The sequence below is a fragment of the Homalodisca vitripennis genome, chromosome 1 (genome assembly GCF_021130785.1).
Source record: "Homalodisca vitripennis isolate AUS2020 chromosome 1, UT_GWSS_2.1, whole genome shotgun sequence".
Classification (NCBI taxonomy): domain Eukaryota; kingdom Metazoa; phylum Arthropoda; class Insecta; order Hemiptera; family Cicadellidae; genus Homalodisca; species Homalodisca vitripennis.
Genome location: NC_060207.1, coordinates 39,098,267 through 39,122,387, shown reverse-complemented (window position 1 = coordinate 39,122,387; position 24,121 = coordinate 39,098,267). Strand labels below are relative to the sequence as shown.

Sequence of the window (24,121 nt, the reverse complement as noted above, 5' to 3'; positions counted from 1 at the left end):
GTTCATAACCCTGTTTTGGTCCAATAAAATCTTATGTATGTATTGCACCATTACTCTTTATATAAAACATAGACGATCACTACAAAACAGATGATAAGTGTATTTCCCCAAATATTATAGCATTTTATGTTTTATTTAAGTTCGTAATTCAAATGTAAGCAATATATCTTAACACTGTTGATAGTAGATATTATCACAAATCACTTAAGTATAGAAAAGAGTAAATTAATTTAATATTATGTTTGTTTACTATCACACGCACTAAGACTAGAACCGACGCTGGAATACGGTTTAGCTAAAGGTCGGATGGACTTTGTTGAGCTTTGTCAACCGTGCTCTGCAGTCACCAGAAAGTAAAGAAGCATCCTCCCTCCATTCTCGACGCGGTTACCACTCCATACCCCTCACACCAGCGTCCCGAGTACTGCCCGCGCGCAATTGTTACACTATGATGTCCCCAATCTTTTGTAAAGGTTACTTTTGACTCGGACAGACTACCCGAGTATGTAAAACTTAATTATGTTCGAATGAAGGTATATACCTAAATTATACCTGTTAAGCAATGTTTTCGGTGTTTTGCCTATGGACATGTAGCAAGAACACTCTGTACTAATAATAGGCTATGCAGAAACTGTGGAGAGAGTTTTCATTCAGATGAATGTCAGACCCCTTTAAAATGTATTTATTGCTTAGGTCCAACCAGCAGCATCCCTAAAATATGCCCATAATATACCCGTCAAAAGAACATTAAGGATAGGATGAGTTCAATGAAAGAGGGCTATCATACGTCTAGCAAGTTTTTCCCCATAACACATAAAAAAATCAGAGGTAATTTTGTAAGACCTAACTCTTACGCTATTGCCACCAAAACCTGCACATATGAAACTAACTTTCCTGAGCTTCTATTGATTAAGTTTAAATCAAATAGCCTATTAGAAACCGGCCACATGTTCTCACCCTTAACTGAAGAAGATTATTCAGAACCTAACAGCCAAAACAGTGAGAGTAACTATAATGTTACATATACTCCCTCAGAGATCGGCCAACAAAAATGCAAAAATAATAGGATAGGCTATAAAAATAATAATTATAAACCCAAGGTCTTACATCCTAATCGTATTACTATATTAGTGGTAGCAGAACTAATACAGTACCCAATTCAAAACCTCATACGGGTTTTCCGACCCAGCAAAAAGTAAGTCCTGACATTAGTAGTCAGCGTACGGAACAGGAAAAGGAATATTTACGCTCCCCGATGAATAAATAAATAGAGGAAATACAATTGAAACTTCGAACCATTTTCAAAATTGGGGAGAACACCATAAATACTAAGACTAATATCTCCATAGACAGAACTTTGAAATAAAACACAAATAAAAGTGCCATTATAGGACATAGTTCAACGTCTGCAACTATTAAACATGTTAAATAAGTTAAATGTGTTCCAGTGGAACGCAAGAACACTTAAACATAAATGGTCAGAACGTATACACACAATTACAAAGAATAACATCCATGTGTGTATGATTCAGGAAACTTGGCTAACAGATCAAGATTACATTAAAGATAACATGTATAATATTGAAAGAGTAAATCGATTTTATGGTGTTGCAGTTATATTACATAAGTCTGTAAGTTTTTTGCAACAATACTTATTCAACAAGATCAAGATTTTACATTATTATGTGGGGATATGAATGCTCATCATCCCTACTGGGGAGCAATTACTCCTAACACAAGACGAAATTATATTTTTCATGAATATAACAATTCATTATTTATTTTGCTTATTGATCACAGTCACACTACAATGCCCTCCTTAAATCATCAAGCTTCTACCCTTGATTTATCTTTTGTGTCACCAAGTATGCATGCTTTACTGGAAAAATGGGAAGTATGTAAGGACTCTATGGGTGGTGATCACTTACCAATCAATATACAATTTAATATGTCAAGTCTTACATTTAAGTATAATCCAGATTTTAATAATATTAATAACAACAAACTTAAATTTAAAAAAGCAAACTGGCCGTTTTTCACTAAGACTATTGAAACAAAAATTAGGGAGCTACAAACAATCTCTCCTGAACATAAAATGAGAGAACTCTTTAATATTATTACATAGATTAGTGAAGTATCTATTTCCAAAGTAAAAACTCCAATAAATAATCAAGGCAAGCTTTTTCACCAAAACCATGGTGGACAGAAAATTGTTCCCAGGCTGTTGCCCAAAGACGGCTAGCATTCACAACATTCAAGAAACAAACGAATGCAGTGAACTATTGTGCATATCAAATAGCTCAACTAAAGGCTAGAGAAGAAACCCAGATGGCCAAGAAATTAAACTGGGAAAATTATGCCAAGATATTGGGTAAAAAATATCAAGTACATTTGGAAAATAGTGAATAAGTTAACAATGGTATTACTCATAATGACGCTGTTATAAATAACAACGAGGAATTGTGTTATGGCTTCATGAAAAATCAAAAATGGAATTCCAGATTCCATGTGAATGTAATGCAATGCATCGAAATGAAATTATATAGGTCAACAAATGACCATTTAGAAACAAACTTTACCTTAAAAGAGTTACAACTAACTATTAAGAGTAAAAAAAGAACACACCGCCAGTGCTAGATGGGATTTCTTATAAAATGATTAAATGTTGACCAATAAATGGCCTCAACATGCTCCTAGAACTTTTTAATGATGTCTGAAATGGATATAGACACACAAACACACACACACACACACACACACACACACACACACACACACACACACACACACACACACACACACTCTCTCTCTCTCTCTCTCGCTCCATTATACAATTAGCAAAGATAAAAGCTCCTTCAGAATATAAAGGGAATGCGGATTTAGGTACATTACATACATGGTGTAAAGGTCATGGATTACAACTTAATATAACAAAGCGTAGGCCAATATTTTTTTGATCCTCAAGGTTGCTACCTCACATTGATGTTAACCGTTTGACACCTTTAATGATAAACAATGTACATTTAAATTTAGAGAGCTCAATTGTCAATATGGCGTATACAAGTAAATTATATTGTTCTGAGGGTATTTCAGTGTTTGTATACATTTAGAAAATTAAACTTTAATCCTCCAGTTTATATGAAGAAGCTTCTAGTAGCAATACTAATATTACCTATTTTTGATTATGCAAATATAGCTTATTGTGACATGAATAATGAGTTAACTAATAAGTTATAGAAAGCGGAAAATGTGTGCATAAGATATATCTATAATTTAAGGTGGGATCAACATGTAACACCATATTATAAAGACTTTGGTTTATTGAAAATTAAGGAGCGGATGGAATTTAATATTATGAAATGGGCAGTCAAAGTACTTAAAAATGAACAACCAGTGTATTTGTTTGAAAGATACAACAAAAGAATGACTGTTGTACATGTTAGAAATACTCGTTTTTCAGGATTAACTTTACACATTCCGATTTATAGAACTGATATCTACTGTAAGTCCTTCTTAGTGACATCTCTTAGATTATTTAATGTACTGGAAAGAGAACTGCGGGAAAGTGATAGAGAAAGCAATGCAGTTTTGTTAAGAAAATACAAAATGAAACTTTTAGAAAGATATGAATTATAAGTTCATAGTACATCGATACTGAATAAATTATTTTTTTTTTTCTTGTGTAATATCAATTTGTCCTATATGTGTAGAAATTTGTAATTGAGACCATAACAAAAATATTTTGGTATTGTTAAAAAACATATAAAGCAAATAGTAAAATATATAACTAAACTGTAAGTGGGGTATATTTAAGCTATATATATATATATAGTTTTTTCAATACTAAAATCGTACCTTTAAAACCGATCTTTTCAAATAAAATACCATAATGTTCTTACTCATCTACATTCAATAGAATCTGAAATTCCTCAAGGAAGTGTACTTGGTCCGTTTTTATACTTACTATAATATTCCGCTGACCTCCCATAAAATCAACATATTCAAATTGCAACATTCACAGATAATACTACAATTTTGTCAATCCATAAAGATTGTGTTCAAGAATCCCATTACTTACAACAGAGCTTAAATGCAATTGCTAATTGGTTTAAGACATGGAGAATCAAAATTAACGAAAATAAATCAGCTCACATAACGTTTACGTTAAATCAAAATTCTTGTCCTCCAGTTACATTGAATAACGTTCTTTTACCCCAAGTAACTGAAGTAAATTATCTGGGCATGCGCTTAGACAGAAGGCTTACATGGAAATCCCACATTTGGACAAAGGGATAACAGCTAAATTTAAACACAAATAAAATGATTTGACTACTCGGATATAAATCAAAACTCAGTTTGATGAACAAGACACTATTATATAAAACTATCCTAAAACCTGTATGGACATGTGGTGTTCAGTTATGGGGCACAGCAAGCAACTCAAATCTGCAGATACTACAACGGTATCAATCAAAATTGTTAAGAAGAATTGCAAAAGCGCCATGGTATGTATCCAAGAAAACGTTACATCAAGATTTGAACATTCCAACAGTCAAATAAAAAATAATCAAGTTCGGTCGCATTTATCTTTCAAGATTAGAAGGTCATCCAAACCACCTCGCGTACATCTACTTCAAAGTTCTGAAAATGTGTACAGACTCCACCGAACTGGTATCCTGGACCTACCTTTTAGGTTCTTGAATTAATTATGTTAGTGTTAACAATGGTTAACATCTAACTCAGTTATAATTGTTACTGTTGTTTCTGTATATAATATTTGCTTATTGTTCTTCTCAAATTAAACAGATTGTAAGTAAATAGAATGTAGTTAAAAAAATAGATTGAATAGTTTACGCGTGAAAGCAAAACAAACAAAGGTACTTTCGCATTTATAACATTATTAGGGTATGGGACGATATCATTGTCACAATAACTTAGAATAATATATTACTATTATAAAGGTTACACCAGTCAAAAAAAAAGAACCCAAAGAACCCCCCAACTGCATGTTTTTCAACTAGCCGAGCTATACGTCAAACTAGGGTTATGTTATGGGGAAGTAAGACTAAAGAGTTCATAATTTTATATTTCAAGTTCTAACGAGGTGAGGACAGTGAGAGAAATTTGAAAGGTTTATATTTGTAAAGTAACTTTATAATAGAAATATAACACTAATTTTACGTTATTTAAATTAACAAAGTTAAATCTTATAGTTGAGAAAATCGACAGTTCATCTAATCCATATCTTGCAAGTAAACAGTAGGAGAGTACCTCAGTTCTTTTTTCTTGTGTTATAGGTTTGTTCACTTATAAACACATCTTAAATAAGTCTCCTCACACATGGATACACCTTTGTTTTGGAATATTTTGGACATTCCAGCACCTGTATGTTTGTCTGTCCCTTTTAGCTGTGGAAATGCAAGTAAGTAAACAACTTAGACCTAGTATAGTTTATTAACATGAAATTACCTGTTAAGAGTGGCAAATCATTATGTCTAGGGTATTAATTTATTCCTCTTGAATATTATAATACTTAATAAAAGTCATTAGTTCAAAATTAACCCTTTGAGTGCCGCAGCGTTTTGCTATATGGTATGCATAAAATGCAGAGCGGAAATGCTTGATTCTGCAAGGGTCTGGTTAAAAATTTATTTATTGGTATAATGTCTTGGTTTTTTGTTTTTTTAAATAAATATATTTTCTTTATACATATAGTATATTGATCACTTATTTAACGTTTTTATAGCCTACAAATAAAAAAAATCATTAACAAAAACTTTATGAGCAAAAACATTTTGTTTTTTATTTTGACACAACTTAGTGTTATTGAAATATTTTTCTTTTTTTCACTTTTAGTTATTCTATCTTATACTCCATTTAATTCTTTACAAAAAGACATAGGATATAAACATTTTTTTATACTTATAAATAAAGTTTTGAAAATAAATATGAAAATATGAACCACTACAAAACTAGAAATTTTCTAACCTAACCTAACACTGTGTATTGTCTACACTGCTAATGCTTAAATCTAATGTCTGCAATACTAGGTCTTCATTGTCAGCAATGTTTTTACGACTCATTGTTTATAAATATCACTGAACAAACATAAAAACTATACAAACATATTTAGTAAAGTACTATGCAAGTAGGCTACTTTGTTCTACTTACAAACAGACTAGAACAACATACACAAACGAAATAATTTGAAGATACTAACACTACAAACCCAAATCAAGTTTTTAAGTTTCACAAATGATACTTAAAAACTTTCAATATCATTTGTGAAATAAACAGCAGCGCAAACAAAACATGTGACGGCTTGTCCGCGTAGCAGTCGATTCTAAACTCGACTGACGCCGTTACAACCGCCGTAAAAATCAGAATCTAACCAGAATGCAACAAAACCTACATCAAAAGTTACTTTGAAGCCTTTGGAATGCGTATGTATAGTCATTGAGCCAATTTAGATAAATATTATATAAAATATAAGCGTTACTGCAGAAGTCGCTAACAGCGATTCTGGCATTTCTTGCATATAATGCAGGATCGCTGACAGCAATGCTCCGGCACTCAAAGGGTTAATAGAGGTAATTAATTATAATTATGCAACCCTGTAAATAAGTAAATAAACCATAGCTATCACAGAAACACTTAGGGGTAGGCTACTTTGGTATTATGTGGAGGTCACTCTGTCCCTATCTACTAATTGCTATTAGCTCTATAAGTAGCTAAATATATATATATATATATATATATATACTGCTTTAATATGTATAACATTTACGAGTGCTCACGTGATCTGAGCTTGAATTTAGGTACTATCTCGAAGGATGTATTTCATTTTTGACAATAGTGGGGAGGAGGCACCACCAAAGCCCAATCCCAAAAAGTGCAACTTTTTTTATGTAAGATCATATTGGACGATCTGGCATGTGATCTAAGATTGGAAGAGTATGTTCCTTGCCATCATTGCAGTCTTCAGAGGCACCTTCAGCCTTGGTGCCACTCCGCATTTCTGGTGAATAAAGAAAACCATCCATCGAGATAGTACCCAAATTCAAGCTCAGATCACATGAGTGGTGGTAACCTTTTAGTGCCCTGCATATAAACCATTTCATGTGCGAAAAATGCAGGCCGTTTTATTGAAAAAACGTAAAGGTTGAGGGAAAAAGTTTTGCTGCATGTTTGATTTTCAAGATATCTTCTTCTAGCGTGTTTTGTTTAATAAAAGATGAAGTATTCTTTAAAAAAAACGTAATATAATATTACCAACGACAAAGTTATGACAGGTGACAGGAAGAATGTTATTTAAATAATTAAGAAAACCTAACAACAAGATTACAAATTAAAATATATGCAATTAATATAATTACAACAAAACAATTTCATTTACTTACCTTAAATTTATTTTCAAGGAAAAACGTGACGGACAAAGAAGACACATTTGTCACTGTTCTTGCCACCATTAGTTAATAACAAAACACATGATTTTAATTTTGAATTTATTTCCAAACATGTTTTCACTTTGAATAAATTTTGAACGATGATGTCCAACTGAATTAAGTTCTAGGCTCTAAAAATATATAGGGCTTTAAAAATAAATTCACTAATAGTGAAGTTATTTTTTTATATGTAAACGAAGTGAATTTTTTTTCAATACTATAAAATAAATAAATTGTATTTAAAGTACTCTTGAGCCGCGTAGTACTAACTATTACTTCACAGGATAGATATGTGATAACATTTAAAAAATGGTGGAATGGATCACAATCAATATTCATAATTTCTCATTGATACATATATTCTGCAAGAGATCGACAATGCACTTACTTTTAAGACCAGTTTTAAAGATTTCTTTGTTTGTAAAAACATTTTGAGCCAATATTTGCTTATTCATTGCCATTGTTTTTGCCGTTGTCATCAACCTTCTCCTACATAAACAAAATAACAACAGTTGGTAATGACATCACTAGCCTAAATAAAGAAAGCTGGCAATAGTTAATTTTGAATATCTATAGGCCAAATGTATTCAATAGTATCAATATTTAAAATCGATAATCATCATGCGATGTGTGTTGGTGGCTGCTTATTGACTGTAGCCTTATTTTGGAATGAAAATATTTTTTTAGGTAAGAAAACACAAACCCAGTTTTTCCTAAAAAAATTCAAAGGTTTAGGAAGAAGGTTATTTTACTTGTCTTTTTTACATATCATATATTTATTAGTGGTTACTAAACAAATTATATACTAAGTCTAATTATTTATCTCAGAGTTATTTGTTGTTAAAAATGTCATAAATAAATAATTACAGAAGTAAAAATATCACTTACTTGTTTCAGTTTCGGAAACCAGTCTCAAAATCCAGATTTTTTCAATACAAATAAACTATAAAAATCATATTATATTTATTTACATTATTTACAATTGATCTTGACGTAGTAACCTAACATTTATGCTGATTTAGACAGTCAGGGTGAACACCATTTTCACAGCGCACATAAACAAATTTAGACTGCCTTTTTACCTCATTGGTAGAGCAAACTTTGCAAGAACGCCTCGTTGAGTCTCATTTTTGAAAACTAACAAATAAATTCATTCACGAAATTACAGTTCACTATTTTAGTGTTTATTGAAGATGTAAACAAACCCACAGAATTGTTCTAGCGCAATAAAAAACCAAAACTAATGGTGCTCTGCGATCATCTGTCTGAACAAATGTCAACAAAAAGCGATTGGCAAAGGCAAATTGTGCTAGCTGGAGACAGGACAAGAGCAAAAATCGACAGCCTGTAGCATTTGAAATCGAACTGTGCAAGCTAAGGCCACTGCACAACAAATAAGAATGACTTGCTATAATGAATGCTTAGCGTCGATCTCAGCGACGTCGACACTTTTTGTTTGTGGCCTCCGGATAATACCAAAGTGTGCTATTATGCCAGGTAATAACAAAAATCTCATTTAAAGAAGCAGCCACTCCAACAATCGAATCAGCGAATTAAATTCTCAATAGAAATAAATATCTATTTAACACAAAACCATTAGCAATTGTTTACTTTTCACTTCACAGAGTTGGCATCCTTCAGGAGGATCTGCTCTGTAGAATGTGTGATGAGCAGGATGAAACTGCCGGACAATCAATAGCAAGGGAACGGGATGCCATCTTTGGCATGTAAAACTCCATATCCAACTCAAAACTACACAGTACAGAACATTATTCTAACTTAATCAAAAAACTTGAAATAAGTTGGCAACCACTACTTTTATTGTCTGTAGGTAAAACAGTTCTATAAAATTACTAAAACATAAACAAAACACAACTCGAATACAAAATGATTAATGGTGGTGATAAAACACCAAAATCATCTTTATTTGAAATATCCAACGTTAATAACGAGATGTGCAAATATTATTCATACAAACTTCATTGTAGAGGTAATAACTCGCCTTCGGCTCGCTGGGGGCTACGCCCCCAGGCCCCCAAAGTAAACGCTTGCAAATTCGGGGATAAGCGGAATTCGGTGACTGGTTAAGTCCGGACATTAAGTAAATGACAAGGGATTTAAAAATTGACCTTTTTCATAGATTTTTTCCGGATTCGTAAAAACTTTTGACTTTGAGGGCATTTTGCGGTTAAACCGTTAGAGATACGACAAAAAGTGACTGGACCTTTCTTGTTGGAAATTTAATTTTGTCTTTCGATTGTGCCCTCAGATCTGATCTACGACCTATGGTTTAGCCAGAAATGAGCTCGGGAGAAAAGTCTGCACGGGTCAGCTATCTTGAATTGTTTAGTATAAACATAATAAAAACCGACCTCAAGGCAGTATTTTAAGTCGAACAGGGGGTTTAATATCACCAGGAGACTATCTAGTCAAGGCGAGAAATTCCCTGGGTGGGTGATTAATGTTAAGGAGGTTAAGACAAGAGGGGGTTTAATTTCGTCAGGATATTGTCTGGTCATATGAACAAATTCCCAGGGGGGGTTAACGTTACCGGGGGATAAGTCTCCAGGGGGTTATCTGGTCATACCAGGATCTTCCCAGGGGGGGGGGTTAAGAGATTTGGTGACTGGTAAAATTCGGACATGAGGTCATGGCAGGAAATTCCCTGGGGGGGTTTAATGTTACCAGGGGGGTTAACACATCAGGGGGTTGAATGTACAGGAGGTTATCAGGTCATACCAGGAAATCCCCGGGGGGGGGGGGTTAATATTACCGGGGGTTAATGACACACTTGGGCCTTTTTTAGAGGGTATTGTGTCTGTGAACATAATAAATATTCCTCTGTCCCTATCTACTATTGACGCTTAGCTAACGCTCAGCCAACTCCCGAAGTCACTGAACCTTTTCTGTAGATCACGTGATTTCCTAAATCCCGTTTAAAATTTGTTTTGAGTTACGACCAACCGTTTAGGCCGCTATCAAGCCCGGAATGTAAATTTTTAGGCGAAAATGTCCAATATTTTCACTTAATCGCGTTTTGCGGTCAAACTAAGGGAAATATAGTAAAAAGTCACTGGACCTTTTTTGTAGGTCATCTTATTTCCTAAATAAAACGTTAGTCTTATTTTGACCTCCGACCAATGGTTTCGCCGCTATCGACCCCAAAAACAAAAGTTTCGCGTAAAAGTTACAACAAAATTGTACATAATCACGTTTTTTCGGCCAAACCAATCGAGATAGCGCAAAAGATTACTGGACCTTTTCTGTAGATCGCGCAATTTGCTAATTTGATGGGTCAATCAGATTTGAGCTACGACCAACGGTTCGGCCGCTATCGGGCTTGAAACATTATTTTTATCGAAAAAATCTCTGGAATTTCAAATGTTCGAGCGTTTTGTCGCTTAACCACGGAAGATAGAGCAAAAAGTCGTTAGACCTTTTTTGTAGTTCACTTCATTCCTGACCATGAATTTTCCGTCAGATCCGAGCTAGCTCCAACGGTTCGCCCGCTATCGGGCTTACAAAAAATGCCTGCAGGGGTGAAGAATGCGCGATTTTTTGGGAATTTTTTTGAGGGGTTGAAAATGAAAAATTCTCACTTTTCGGGATTTTCCTGGTGGTTACACGTGGAAAGCTATCTGTGTACCAAATTTCAAGTCTCTAACTCATCTGGAAGTAGGTTAGAATTAGTATACGTGAGTGAGTCAGTCAGTCAGTTACACATGCGGTTGTATATATATTAGACTAGAACAGCAAAATGAGGAAAAAACTTTTATATTATCCTGGTATGCAGTTTTTAGTCCTACTCTTACCTCTTAACATTCCTTCTACTTTTTCTGCATGAATATTGATATCCTGATTATTCCCTCCACCAATGCCTATCTCTCCCTAGATTACCCCCCCCCCTCACCAAGAAACCCTGATTCTCCTTGGTCCCCTAGATTGATGGACTATTTGGGATATAATCTAAAATTTAAATATATTATCAGTTATTGTGCAATTATGAATTTGTGACTGCCTAAAATTCTTTCTGGAAATCGGAACATACTATTTAAAGAAATTGATAAAAGTGGTTTCTTTGATTGTTTCAGTTAATGTGGCTAATGTAAACATTATCCTTATTCTTATTGTAGTTATTTACAATTAAAGTTTGCTGTTTTTAGTTTATTATAACAATATTGTAATTGATTCAAACATTTTAAAATTATTTGTATATTTGAGTAATGGCTGCAGTTGCAATGACAATGAACTTATGTTGTTTGTATCGCAATCGGTCAGACGCAATAATCCTTCAAAACAGTATTAAACGGAGATCATTAATTTAAAAAAATTTCTTACTGAGTACCCAAAAAAACTACATTATTAGAAAGAACAGACTTTATTTCACTTACTGTAAAAATTACAAGTAATATCAGTACTTGTTTTCTGCCTCCTGAAAGGAAGCGATGTAGACGAGAAAGCGAGCCACTCTGTCCCTATCTGGTACTTGTTCCTGTTCAGCAGTTAAGATAATCAGAAATATAGATGATTTAATTGTCATGGTGGCTTCTTATCATACTTAATAAAGACATAAAAACAGCTGAATCAATTAAAAATACAGAATAGGCCTATTTTCTTTCAATGCTAATTTGGTTAGTTTTTTAAAGTTGGCTATAATGTTTTATTTAGGCTATATTGTCACTTATCAAATATTCTAATTATAAATAATTGGTAATATTTTAGGTAGGCATATGATTGAAATTAAATGTTGTAAATTAATTAGCATTAGTTAATTATATCAATGGGTGTAATTATGCAACATCAATATAAATACTGGGTTCGCTTATTGAATTCTACCCCTAAATTATTACAATGGTTTAAGGGATAACAAATACAATTGTAAATATTCAAAGTGGAACTACCTTTCTAACATGCAATGTTCATTTTTGCAGACTTAAAACTATACATATAATTCCAAAGTTTGGTAAAACGGACATCAGTAATCTATGCCTAAACTACAAGCACCCTTTTTTCTGAATGTTTTAAAAATTATTAATACAAAATATATCATTTATAGGTAATTGGTTCTTATTTGTATTCACTGAGTTCATAGCACAAATATAAGCTACATAAACATGATTTAAATTAGTATGCCATAAACTGCTTGTTTATACTTGTGGCTAGTTTTTAAGTCAGTTGGAATTTGAGTTGCTAGTAGCACTGAAGGGGAACATCATACATATTCTTTTGTAAATTTAATATGTTACAAATTTTAAATAGTCCCTTATTCTGTGTTATATTAAAGGAACTCAAGTTTATGAAAGATATAATTGTTTAGCAACTATTTATAGTTGACTAAGACAATAACTTGTTGATTAGTCACTTTGGTATGGTTTTGTAGATTGATCTCAAATATAGTAATTTGTAACAAGTTGTAGTAAAATCTGTATGTTTTAAGATATCACTTTATTTTATTTACATGCTTTTTATCCGTCTGCATTGGACTGTCACTTAGTGAGTTGTGAATTATTAGTGGTTACGAGTTGTTTATTGCTGATATGGTTGATTATTGTTGTTTTAATGCGTTGCAAGTTGTTTAAAGGTGTGGCGTTTAAAGTAAATGTTGCGTTAAAAAATCTGACTCTGATTCCAGGACATAAGCTTGAAATCATGAAAAAGATAGAAATTTACTTATTTAACTTATGAAAGAGTAAGTTTCACTTTGTTTTAAAATTTTAAAGGTTTTGTCTGATTTTGTGTTTCAGAAAAAGTGTGTGGTCAAATCAAGTTTGCAATGAATCAGATTAAAATGAAGATGAATGATCTGACTCAGTTAGACCTGGAGGCAGCAACACTTTCTAGATTAATTTACAGATCAAAGCATAAACATCGACAAGAAAAAAGTTTTAAAGCATTGCAAATGGTAAAAATATTTTTTACTCTCCTAAAGTTTAGTCATATAGACATAAAATTAAAACACTATACAATATTGTTTTATTTATTTCTCTTGTTCTTACTAAAAACCAACATCATCAGTTTAAGTTTTGACGAAGTAGTCATTCATAATCGTATTATCCTTTAGATAAACTGCTACAGACAACTTAACTGAACTATTAATGCTTATGATTCTTATAAAATGTTTACTGATAACCTTTTACATTAACCTAATGTATAGTTCAAAATACCCCTCAAGTGATGTCTGCTTTCAACATAAATAGAACATGTAAGCAACATGTAATTCAGGTCAGAAGGGTAAAGTAAGAGAGGACTACATGAAGAAACGTCTTACAGAAACCAGCTTTGGTTACAACAGACATATGAGGGTAACAGAGGAAAGGAATTTGTAACTCAGTTCAGAAGGGATATCCTACAATAATTAGCTTTAGTTATGACAGAAACATCTGTGAGTAACTGAGGAAGATCATGTGTAACACAGAGCGGAAGGTTGAAGTGAGTGGAGACCACATCAGCAAATATCCTACAGAAACTTGATTTGGTTACGACAAGGACATCTCGTAGTAACCGAGGGTGGGTATGTATAACTCAGGGCAGAACAGTTGCAGGGTCTCCATCCAACTGTGAAACCGTGAATAAGCTGTAAAATGTATTCACCATGAAAAAACCTTAAATAAGCCGTGAATTTAATGTACAAACTGTGAAAATCTCCACTTGCTAATAAATGAATCAGCATGCGTCGTTACCGTGCTATGTCTAGGGTCTGGTTCATACATGAGCGAGAATTAAGCAAGTCTAATCACGGCAACTCGCAGTGATTGGTCTTGGCGCGGTTTACTAGTACATCAGATGAAATGGAACGGTTGTGACCATCCAGCTCGCACTCACTCTTGAGAACTGCTCCAAAATGTGATTCAATACACTACTTAGGCCGGTTTCACACAGGCCACTAAACCCCAAACTCAGCTTTTTGCTTTCTATTGCGGACTACTCACCTGTTGGACTTATGGAGTTGCAAGCAATGGTTGAGCATCAGTGATTTCACACAGAGTAGCAAATTCCATTATATAACGACAAAACTCACCACGGGAGTGCGCGTCTGTTATTGGTTCTTGCATCTCAACTCTCCTTGAATACAGATGTTTTTCATTTCAGTTCTGATGTTATTACCTGTGAAAAAATGGTGACTAAACTTTGAACGGCTTATAATAGAAGTAGAGTGTAGTCCTGTGTCGTGGAATCAAGAAACTATTTAACCCTTTTAACCCCGACGTCCGTACTATACGGACGTCGTAAAAATGGCGTCAACTCCCGACGTCCGTATAGTGCGGACGTGCACTTTTTATTACTTTACTGGCCACCTATTTCACCAAATGCTTTGAAATTTCACAGACTTGTGCACAAAGATATTTTGCATCGAAATATATTAGTTTATAATGGTTTGACTTCGTATTTTGTCAGTCTGTGACTGAGCAATTGCAGTTTGTCTCGACTGACTGCTCACGCTTGTTGCAGACAGCTGTATATCACGTGGTTGTGAATATTCCGTTTTCTTCACAGTTTTAGGTTAATGCAGTATAAAGTACGGCAGTTAAAGTTTAGTTTATTATTTGTTTTATTTCAAAATGAGTAAAAGACATCGTTCAAAGTCTCCCGTAAGTGAAAATACAATAATTAGTAACCTAGTTGCAAATGGTGTGGATGTGATTAGTGACGACGATTTGAGTGATGGATATCTTGAAAATTTACATTTTGTAGTGATGTAAATATTGTTTTAAAACTTTTTTTTTAATTTAGATTATGAACAGTTTTAGTTATTTTGTCAGAAATAACTTTGGTTTTATGTTTATTTTAAGTACTGTGAATTTCAAAGGTCTTGTTACATTGCCTTGCCCAGAAATGGCAAAAAGAAAAATTTACACGGCTTTACAAAAATTGATGTTACTCCACTTGTAAATAAGGTAGGCCTATAATTTTTGTTTCCTTTTATTAAGGATTAAATATATCATAAAGTAAATGGGTATTTTTGTGTCAAATATTTTTTTATCTATATGGTTTCCATGATCAAACTTGAAATTTTTTCATTTTTATTTATTTTTTATATATGTATATGCATTAAAAAAAAATTACTTTCAAAATAATAATTTTATTTGTATATTTCTGTAAGCTACATGTATAAAGAAGTAAAACAAAAAAAGAATTACCTAAATATCTTAAAAAATAACTGAGTTATGAATTTTTTACAAAACCCTTACATTTTGTCTGAAAATGGCTTGGGATTTCTGGCACATCACTTAATTTAATGGCCGGGGTTAAAAGGGTTAATATTCCACACTTGTTCTTAGGATTTTTCAGACATTTGGTAATAATTTTTAAAATTCTGGCGTCTTCCCTAAGTTTGTTCTGAGTGCAGTAGCATTTGATGACTATAGAAACCTGGAACCCCAGATAGAATAAACTATAAATTGTCTTGTCATTCTTCAGTCTCTTCTATGTCACCTTAAATTACGAAACAGTGAAGCTTTATAAAAAATAAAAATTATTCTTAATTGATGTTGTTTCAGCAAGAGAATACTGCTGAATGAAATGGGGAAGGGGAACTTGAATCACATTAGAACGCCAAAACTTGCATTGGCTGTCTAAAAGGGTCCATCGATTTCGCTGTGACAGCCAACAGCTTTTATCTGCATTCCTTCGGCGTTTTAAAAACCGTTATAAATTGCACCAGGATTGATCGCATGAGTTGCCATGAAATTAAGTGCTTGCGTAATTCTTGCTCATGAGAACTGCTCATATGGGCCAAGTAATAGTAAGACCTCTGATTCAAGTGGCAAATCGTATCCCCTTTTATGCTCATTATTTAACAGACCATACCGTTGGACGCTACCTGCTGCTTGTGTCAGCCAAGATCTAAAATCAGTTCCAAATTTTTAGATGCATCCGTCCATTCCTGCACAAATTGTCGACAATGTTAGTGAAATAAGGTAAAGTCTTTAATAGTTTCACCATTTCATCACATCTGAGAAATGAAACACACCTGTATTCTATTGAGTTGAGTTGTGAACCGGCAACAGATGCTAAAGTACAGAATCCTAGGCCACTGCCGGGCTTGTGGCGTATTTTGGCGCTAAATACTGAAATCTGCCACTTCATGTGAAAAACAGCCAATTTTTTCCTATTTTTATTCCTAATGTTATATTAAAATTATTGACAGTGTAATTATTACTATTTGTGTACCATAAAAATGTAAATAAGCTTTAAATTTGATGATTAAAATTGAGTAGGAAAGTAGGAACCCTGGTTAAATGAGGGGAGACCACATCAGCAAATATCCTACAGAAATTAGCTTAGGTTATGACAGAGACATATGAGAGTAACCGAGGAAGGGTACGTCTAACTCAAAGTGGAAGGGTTAAGTGAATGGAGACCATATCAGCAATTATCTTACAAATGCTAGTGTTAGTTATGATACACACCACAGTCTTGTCGTTGTCTGCTCCGAGAATCTGCTGTACTATGGCCATGAGTGAAGATTACTTGATACTCTGTGGATCCAGTTTGCACCCTTTTTGTATGAAAAACTTTTAAGTCCAGGAAACACTTTATACAAGTGGAAACAGATAACAAAAAAAGTAAAAGTCCAGCAGGCAACTTAGAGACATCTGAGAGTAACCCAGGAAAGACATGCGTAACTCAGGGTGGAAGGGTTATGTGAGGGGGTATTACATCAGCAAATATCCTACAGAAACCAGCTTTGGTTATGATGACAGACATCTGAAAGTAACCAAGTTTACCTGGTTCCTTGTTCCATTGTTGGCTACTGCTCCACTTTAGTGTTGTTCTTGTTTATTTTTTCTACAACTTGATCATTATTTGGTAAAGTATCTTTCAGCAAAAGATTACATTTAAAAATTATATTTACATTTTTTTAAATGGTATTAGTGTTGAATGTGTAGGAGTAAAATATTAGACTAACTTATACTGTATCTTCGTTTTGTAATTTTCTCATTTTTACCACAAAACCAAAAGAAGTATATACTATATAATGCCATAAGTATTGTAAGTATATTTCAAAATAGAGTTAAAAGTATAAATTCTTTCACTAAAACATTTTGAATTCACTTTGAAGAACATTAAGTGTGCACTTCTTCTATTTGCCCTACACAAGCTGTTGAAATCATTTCCATCATGTTGTCTGTGTGTTTAGTACCATTATAACAGATGCGTTATTTTTATATCAAGATAAATCGCTGCCTGACAAACTACAAGACGATGCATCTACCCTTCACTTTGTCGTCAGTGAGGGATACACTACAAGACAATTGTGGCCCGACGAGACAGATGATGGAGTGGACTCTAGTCAGACTGTACGGAGTGGCTCATCTCTTCCACAGAGTCTACTTACTGTGTCTGGATGCTGCTGGTCATCTGTTTGTCAAGGTCAAGTTGACACATCTGTGGGAGCTCACAATGTTTTCACTGGCTGTTGTCAGCAGGATATGGTAATTATTTTTTGTTTGTATTGTTGAAACCTCTCAAGTAAAATATTAGAATTAATTACAGATATAGTAATTCCCTGTAATCGCTCTATTAACACAAATCAATTATATCTGCATAGTGTAGACACTTGGATTTCTGACTCATTTTGACTGTACTCATATTGCAAAAAAGCTACACAATTTGGCAATATGATACAAAAAAGGAAGACAAAAAAATATAATTACTTTGTTTATGATTTTCAATTTAGCAGTATGTAACTGTGAACTTGAATAACATGTAGTTGAAATTGTATAGACCTATTCTATGTGTAATTTTATTGTCTAAAGTAGGCCGATATTTTACCAAATACAGCCCATCAAGATGTTTTTATTTCCAGTAATCAATGTTTCTATAGTCAGTTTTTGTAGCATGTTTTAGTGCACAGATATCTTTGCATAATTAATGTAAAATAAGATCATGAATAAGATATTGAAAGCATATGCATTCTCTGATTTTTTTATATTTAGAACAACTACTATATACAATAAAGGAGAACCTAATATTTACACACAAAATATCTAGACAATGTTTTTGTATAAAACTGCTATTGCTATTTTTTCTGAAAATCTTATTATTTTCAAAGAAAGTAATACAAAGATCTTGAAAAAGATAATAGTAATCTTAAGCTAAATTATAACAGGTTTTCATTAAATAATATTATAGTTTTCACACAACAATAAAATAAGCTGGTGGCCAGTAAAGGATTAAATTTTTCACCTAAACATTTATACAATTAAACTTTAGTGATGTTTTTACTTTGTAAGAGTCTATAAAGTAAGATAATGAGGGTTGTACTAATAGTCCTTGGTTATCAACTGTTTCTCTGAGTGTAAATTACCAGTAGATCAACCGTGTTGCGAGGTAACCATGGTGACCCATCAGATCGTATAAGTAAATATAATCCAGAACATTTTACACTGGAACATGACTGTTAGACAAACATCACACCTAGATAAGACATCAGATCAGAACACAAATAAAAGTAGGGATTTCCGGTACTGATTCTCCTCTATGATGTAGTGTTTTGTTATATTACCAACAGATGGGAAAAAAAAATAATAAAATATGATAATTTTGTTTGCAAAATGTTGAGAAGTCTACTTGTTATTGGAGCTCATATGGCCAGCTCTACTGACCACCACCATTTTGTTGAAAGTGCATATTAATTTTTGCCGTAATGTTATTTCAACTCGTATGCCCAGCAGTACTGGCCAAGATATAATATGTCCATAGCTCGGAAGGCCAGCACCACCTATCAAACAGCTTTAGTTTAAATTAATTTTTAAGTAAATCATTAAATTTTAAATTGGTATAATTCTTCTCTAAACATTGACTGTGCAAATAAGACAAATGACGCATAGTGGGCCTATATATACACTGAAGTGATAGAACCCTAGAAAATTTTACTAGAAGACGTGTGCAAACAATTCTTGACATACACATAAGTATGTGTTTTAAGTTTTATTCCGTAAAATAATGTAAAGACTGAGAAGAATGTACAGAGGAACCTCAATAAGTCGGATTAATCAGGACCGCGGCCGATCCGGGTTAACGAAAATCCGGGTTAGCCGGAGAATTAGGTAAAAATTAATAAAATATACGGTATACTTACAGATAAACTCCATTATAATTGTAAAAACATCAAACATATGGCCATTTAATTATTATTAATCCTTACAGTACATTTATAACTGTTCATTTCCTGTTAAAAAAACTCAGTCAGCTTTGGTTGTGCCAATGTCGTCTGCCGCTTGCGTGCTGTGCGATCCCGCAGTCTCTTCAACATGAGCAATTTAGCCAGCGATGTTTCTGCCTGCCGCTCGAAATAAACCATTAGTTCGTTTAGTTTGGTCACTGCATCTCCATGACTCATCACTGGATCTTCAATGTCCCCGTCTGCCTCCTCAGCGTCTGATTCATTAGCATCAGGTAAAAATGACGCGATCACTTCCTCGTCAGTAAGTGGCTCATAGCCTCCGCTATTGTCTGCCCCTAACCACAGAGTAATGTCATTTTCATCGACTTCAGAGAGGATTTGGGGAAATACGCGTCTGTTATTGTTTCTGAGAATCCGGGACAATAACCGCCACTCGGCCGCCGTGTGCCATGAGTCACACACTCACTGTCGTACAGTCCCATCAAATACTGATGCAACATCGATTCACGGATACTATAGCACTCAAAAATATTACGTTTTTATTATTCAAATGTTTGTCTGATTTTTCATTTTTTAATTGAAAATCGGTCCGGGTTAGCCGGACTTCTGGATTAACGGGGGCCGATTTATCGGGGTTGTACTGTAAAATAGTTCATGTCTGAGTAAAACAAAACTGTAAAAGCCTACTTTAAAACATTTTATTTACATAACTTTGTTAACAATACACATATAAAAGATATATTTCCCAAATTTATGTTTATCTTTGTATTATAAAGATTAATTAAAAAAAAACATGTTAAATTATTTCTAATTTTTTCTTTAAACATTTTAAATTACTATGCAAATAACACGGAGGAAATCGAAAAATAATTTTGATCTGGAGAGGCAAACAACAAATATGGTCACCAAGCTGTCAGTGAAAGTATCACGGCCATCTGTACTGGCCATACAAGTTGTGATGACACACTACGGCAAACCTACGCTGTCTGCAACCTTGGTGTGGCCAGTGCTGCTGGCCTTTCGAGCATAAAGGGTTAATACCGAATTGACATTCACTTTTTTGTTTATAACACAATTAATATTTTAAAACCTGGGTTAGTTGCTGTGTATGACCCAAAACGTAGCTAATTGTCAATAATTTCTGTACTCCCTCACCAAAGCCATGGTTGAACTAAGAACAGAAATATGCCGGGAACATAGCTTCTCCCACTGTTCCACTACAGATCGATTCAGGCAGCTTGATGTGTGAAGAGAGGAGGATGACAGTCTGCAGCACAGACCCCCCCCCCCCCCCCCCCCCCTACTGACGCTGTGCTGTATATCAGGGTGGCGTGATGAAAGTGGTGAGGAGAATATATAGATGGGGAGGAGGGGCAATCAGTTCACTGCAAAGTCAGGAAGACATTTTCTTAGTCTTAAGCTGGTGTTAGGCAAATTGATATTCAGTACATTAGATCTTACTAATGTGGCCTTATATCGGGATCAGAAGAGACGGATTAGTGGAGGTTAGGTAAAAAAAAATAATTCACCATACTAATACAAAACTGTACATTACTACAGATTACAGCATAGTATTGGAAAATGAAAAATTGAGAATAAAATGCATAATGTGCTAAACTCATTATTATTGGAAAAAAGTTTGTAATAAATTTTTACTTTTTTGCGTTAAAACAGTGTTTAAACACCTTTTCCTGGAGTCTCTTTAGTGTAGGATGTCAGCCGCCAAACTACCTTTTATCCGAGACCAGGTTATTGCAGTTATTAAAGCATTCCAAAGCTCTGTTGTTGATAACCGTGTGTGCATGGGAGTAGATGCAGAGTCCACCTCGTTCGTCTCTGCTGTAGAGTATGTCCACTGTGATCTCGTCGTCTGTCATTGATCATTGCTTGTCTTAGGTCACTTAATTCAACATTGTTGTATTTGTTTTGTTCTTCATCATATTGTTATTTATTTTTATTCACTTGCTTGTAATAAAGTTAGAGAGGGCCATAGCTTATTCCATGAACAAACAACTGTTGTTGAAGGTTTTTCTCAAGTACTTGCTAGGTTAAACACATGTTTGTTGTTAGTGTTATTCAGTGCTTGACACTTCCCTCTTCTGACAAAACACTGTATAGCATACCATATTGCAACTTGTTTTAATAATTTGAATAATGTTCTGACCATTGGTTGACACAACAGAGTGACTTTTGGAGGCAAAAATAATGTGCAGTGCAGATATAACCATCATCAGACCTTAATTGTTTTTCATCGCATTTACAGGAGAATTGTCAAGAATCAGCATGTCTTTTTGAGGTGTTCTGTTTTTGAGAAACGTTCTGACTGATGAAACAAATTTTTTTTTAAACCATTCACTGAAATGTGTTTGGTAATCCACCCTTTAGTTTGGGTTGTGTACAAAACAGGCACATTTATGTTCCAAAAAACTGGATGTTTTATTTACAACTGGACAAGCATTTGCAACTTGTGAGTGCCACTAGTATTAGAGCAAGTCATAAAAGTTATCCTGTCTTTAATCAATCTGTGACCAGAAGCACTAGCTTCAGCTCTAAGTAGAGATGTTTTTGGGCAATCGGCAAAAGGTGCCAGAACAATCCACCTTTATCAGCGTTATAAAACTGATCCAGACTTAGATCCATTTTATCAACAGTTTTTTTAAATTTAGCAATAAAAGGCATAACAGATTCTGTATTACATGAGAGTTTTTCACAATGTAAAGTTAACAGTCTTAACACCAAAACACCTTTTAAATTTGACAAGCCAAGAAACACTTGCACGAAAGTCATCCTTTTTTCATAATTTTGTTGTAAAAGAATTTTTTCCTCTCCATGAGAATATCACATTGCATAGGCATATCCCTGCTTCTTTTTTGTATGATCCAAGCATAAAGTACATCTTCTACGTGTGGAAACTCGTAGTATGCAAAGTTTTTGTAACACTGACCAAGGACTACTCTTGAAGAACAACTCAATTTCATCAATTTTCTTCTTTATGTCATGTTGCACGGTCAATATTGTACTTCTTAGATGTTAACATCGGTAGTCGAACATTTTAAAATTTTGTGGTTCTGATCTAATGTTAACGTTGAGTGTTTCTGTTCTTCAAAATCACACCTTACTTAAATTCTATATTTTGTTAACAACTTCTTCAAACTATGGCAAAAATAATCAATGACAGGTATTCATTCCATTCAGTAAAGGTGGATTGAGGCAGCTGACTAGTGTACGTTGCAGCTCAATATCATGGACAGTTGACCGACCAATGGACTGCTGGATGTACTGTATTGGCCCATGACCATATTATTGAGACTGTACTGTATTTTAAATCAAGTGAATTCATCCAAAAGCAAACAATTACTTTGAATCTATGTAAAATGATTTCCATTAGAGTACTACATTAATTTGTATGTTTAACATGTGTAATTTATATTGTCATGATTTCCAAGTATTTTTAAGCTTCTAAAAGACAGGAAGTGTTGTAACTTTGCATTGTATTTATACAAGGGTATTATTTTAGAGTTTGAATACTGTATTTGCTATAATGTAAGTTCATGATTTTCTTGCTTTGTCTTAACTGTAATTTTGAGTTATCCGTGAACATATCCCCCTCCGAGAGTTGACTTTATGTATAAACCTTATGACTATATTTTAACATATTGACTGCACTCAGTGTTGTATGTGTTTCATTCCGCAGTAAAGATGTTAACAAAATATGCAGTTAGAGAAGTTAATACTAATTAATCGGTATGAATTAATTGACCCCATGGAACCTGTAATTGATGGTCATCTTTTTGTACCTAGAGTAGAGTAGAAATCTACAGGTACCTAAGAGAATCAGAAGTAAGATTTCACCAAGTAGCTAAAATGTAATGACTGAGTACTAGCTATTTTCAGGTACAGTAATGTTGAAAGTATAGGTTTTAAAATGAGTCTAATGTAAAAAATGTATATACCTTTAATCCTAAAATGTTGTTTCGTGTAAAACGAATAATAAATTAATTGATTTGTTGAATAATTCTAAATAAAATTATCTGTATGCAAGTTGTTATGCTTATAGGACTCTTTCCCAGTATCTTGTTCGCCTGGCCTGTGAGTGGTATCAAAATCTCTATCAGTTCTTGGACAAACTCCAACCCAGTTCTACCCCTTGGCTACCAGAGGGCAGAGTACTCCCATCTGATTTGGCGAGAACTTTGAATAATCCTAAATATCTTAAGCTTAAATCTGTGTAAGTATATTACTGTATTCTTTTAATTATAAAAAATAAACCTGTGAAAAAACTTAACATTTAACTAGTGTTTATTCGTATTAGTCTTATATTGTTTTCGAGCTGTATTCAATTAAATTTTAACAAAACTGTTCTGTCAACAGGGAAAATCCAAGTAATTTACTTCAACAGGTAGATACTTCACTACCTGAACCTGAAAGAGCACAGCTTACAAAAAAAGTATTGTCTGTTTTAGACAATGGTTTATTTGATGACATTGGAGGTAAGTTGAGTATTGTTATTAATATTTTAATAGTATTACTTTAAACACACCATATT

General features: G+C 33.7%; 1 protein-coding gene across 1 annotated transcript in view; it reads left to right on the top strand.

The window, feature by feature from the left end:
- The first annotated feature begins 5,032 nt into the window (after positions 1-5,032).
- Positions 5,033-24,121, top strand: part of LOC124360052 — a 28,113-nt gene continuing 9,024 nt past the window's right edge. The window contains exons 1-5 of the mRNA XM_046813311.1: positions 5,033-5,422; positions 13,190-13,347; positions 17,622-17,881; positions 23,633-23,803; positions 23,947-24,065. Coding sequence (XP_046669267.1) covers positions 5,341-5,422; positions 13,190-13,347; positions 17,622-17,881; positions 23,633-23,803; positions 23,947-24,065 — 790 coding nt within the window. The 5' untranslated portion in view covers positions 5,033-5,340. The remainder of the gene's footprint in view (positions 5,423-13,189; positions 13,348-17,621; positions 17,882-23,632; positions 23,804-23,946; positions 24,066-24,121) is intronic.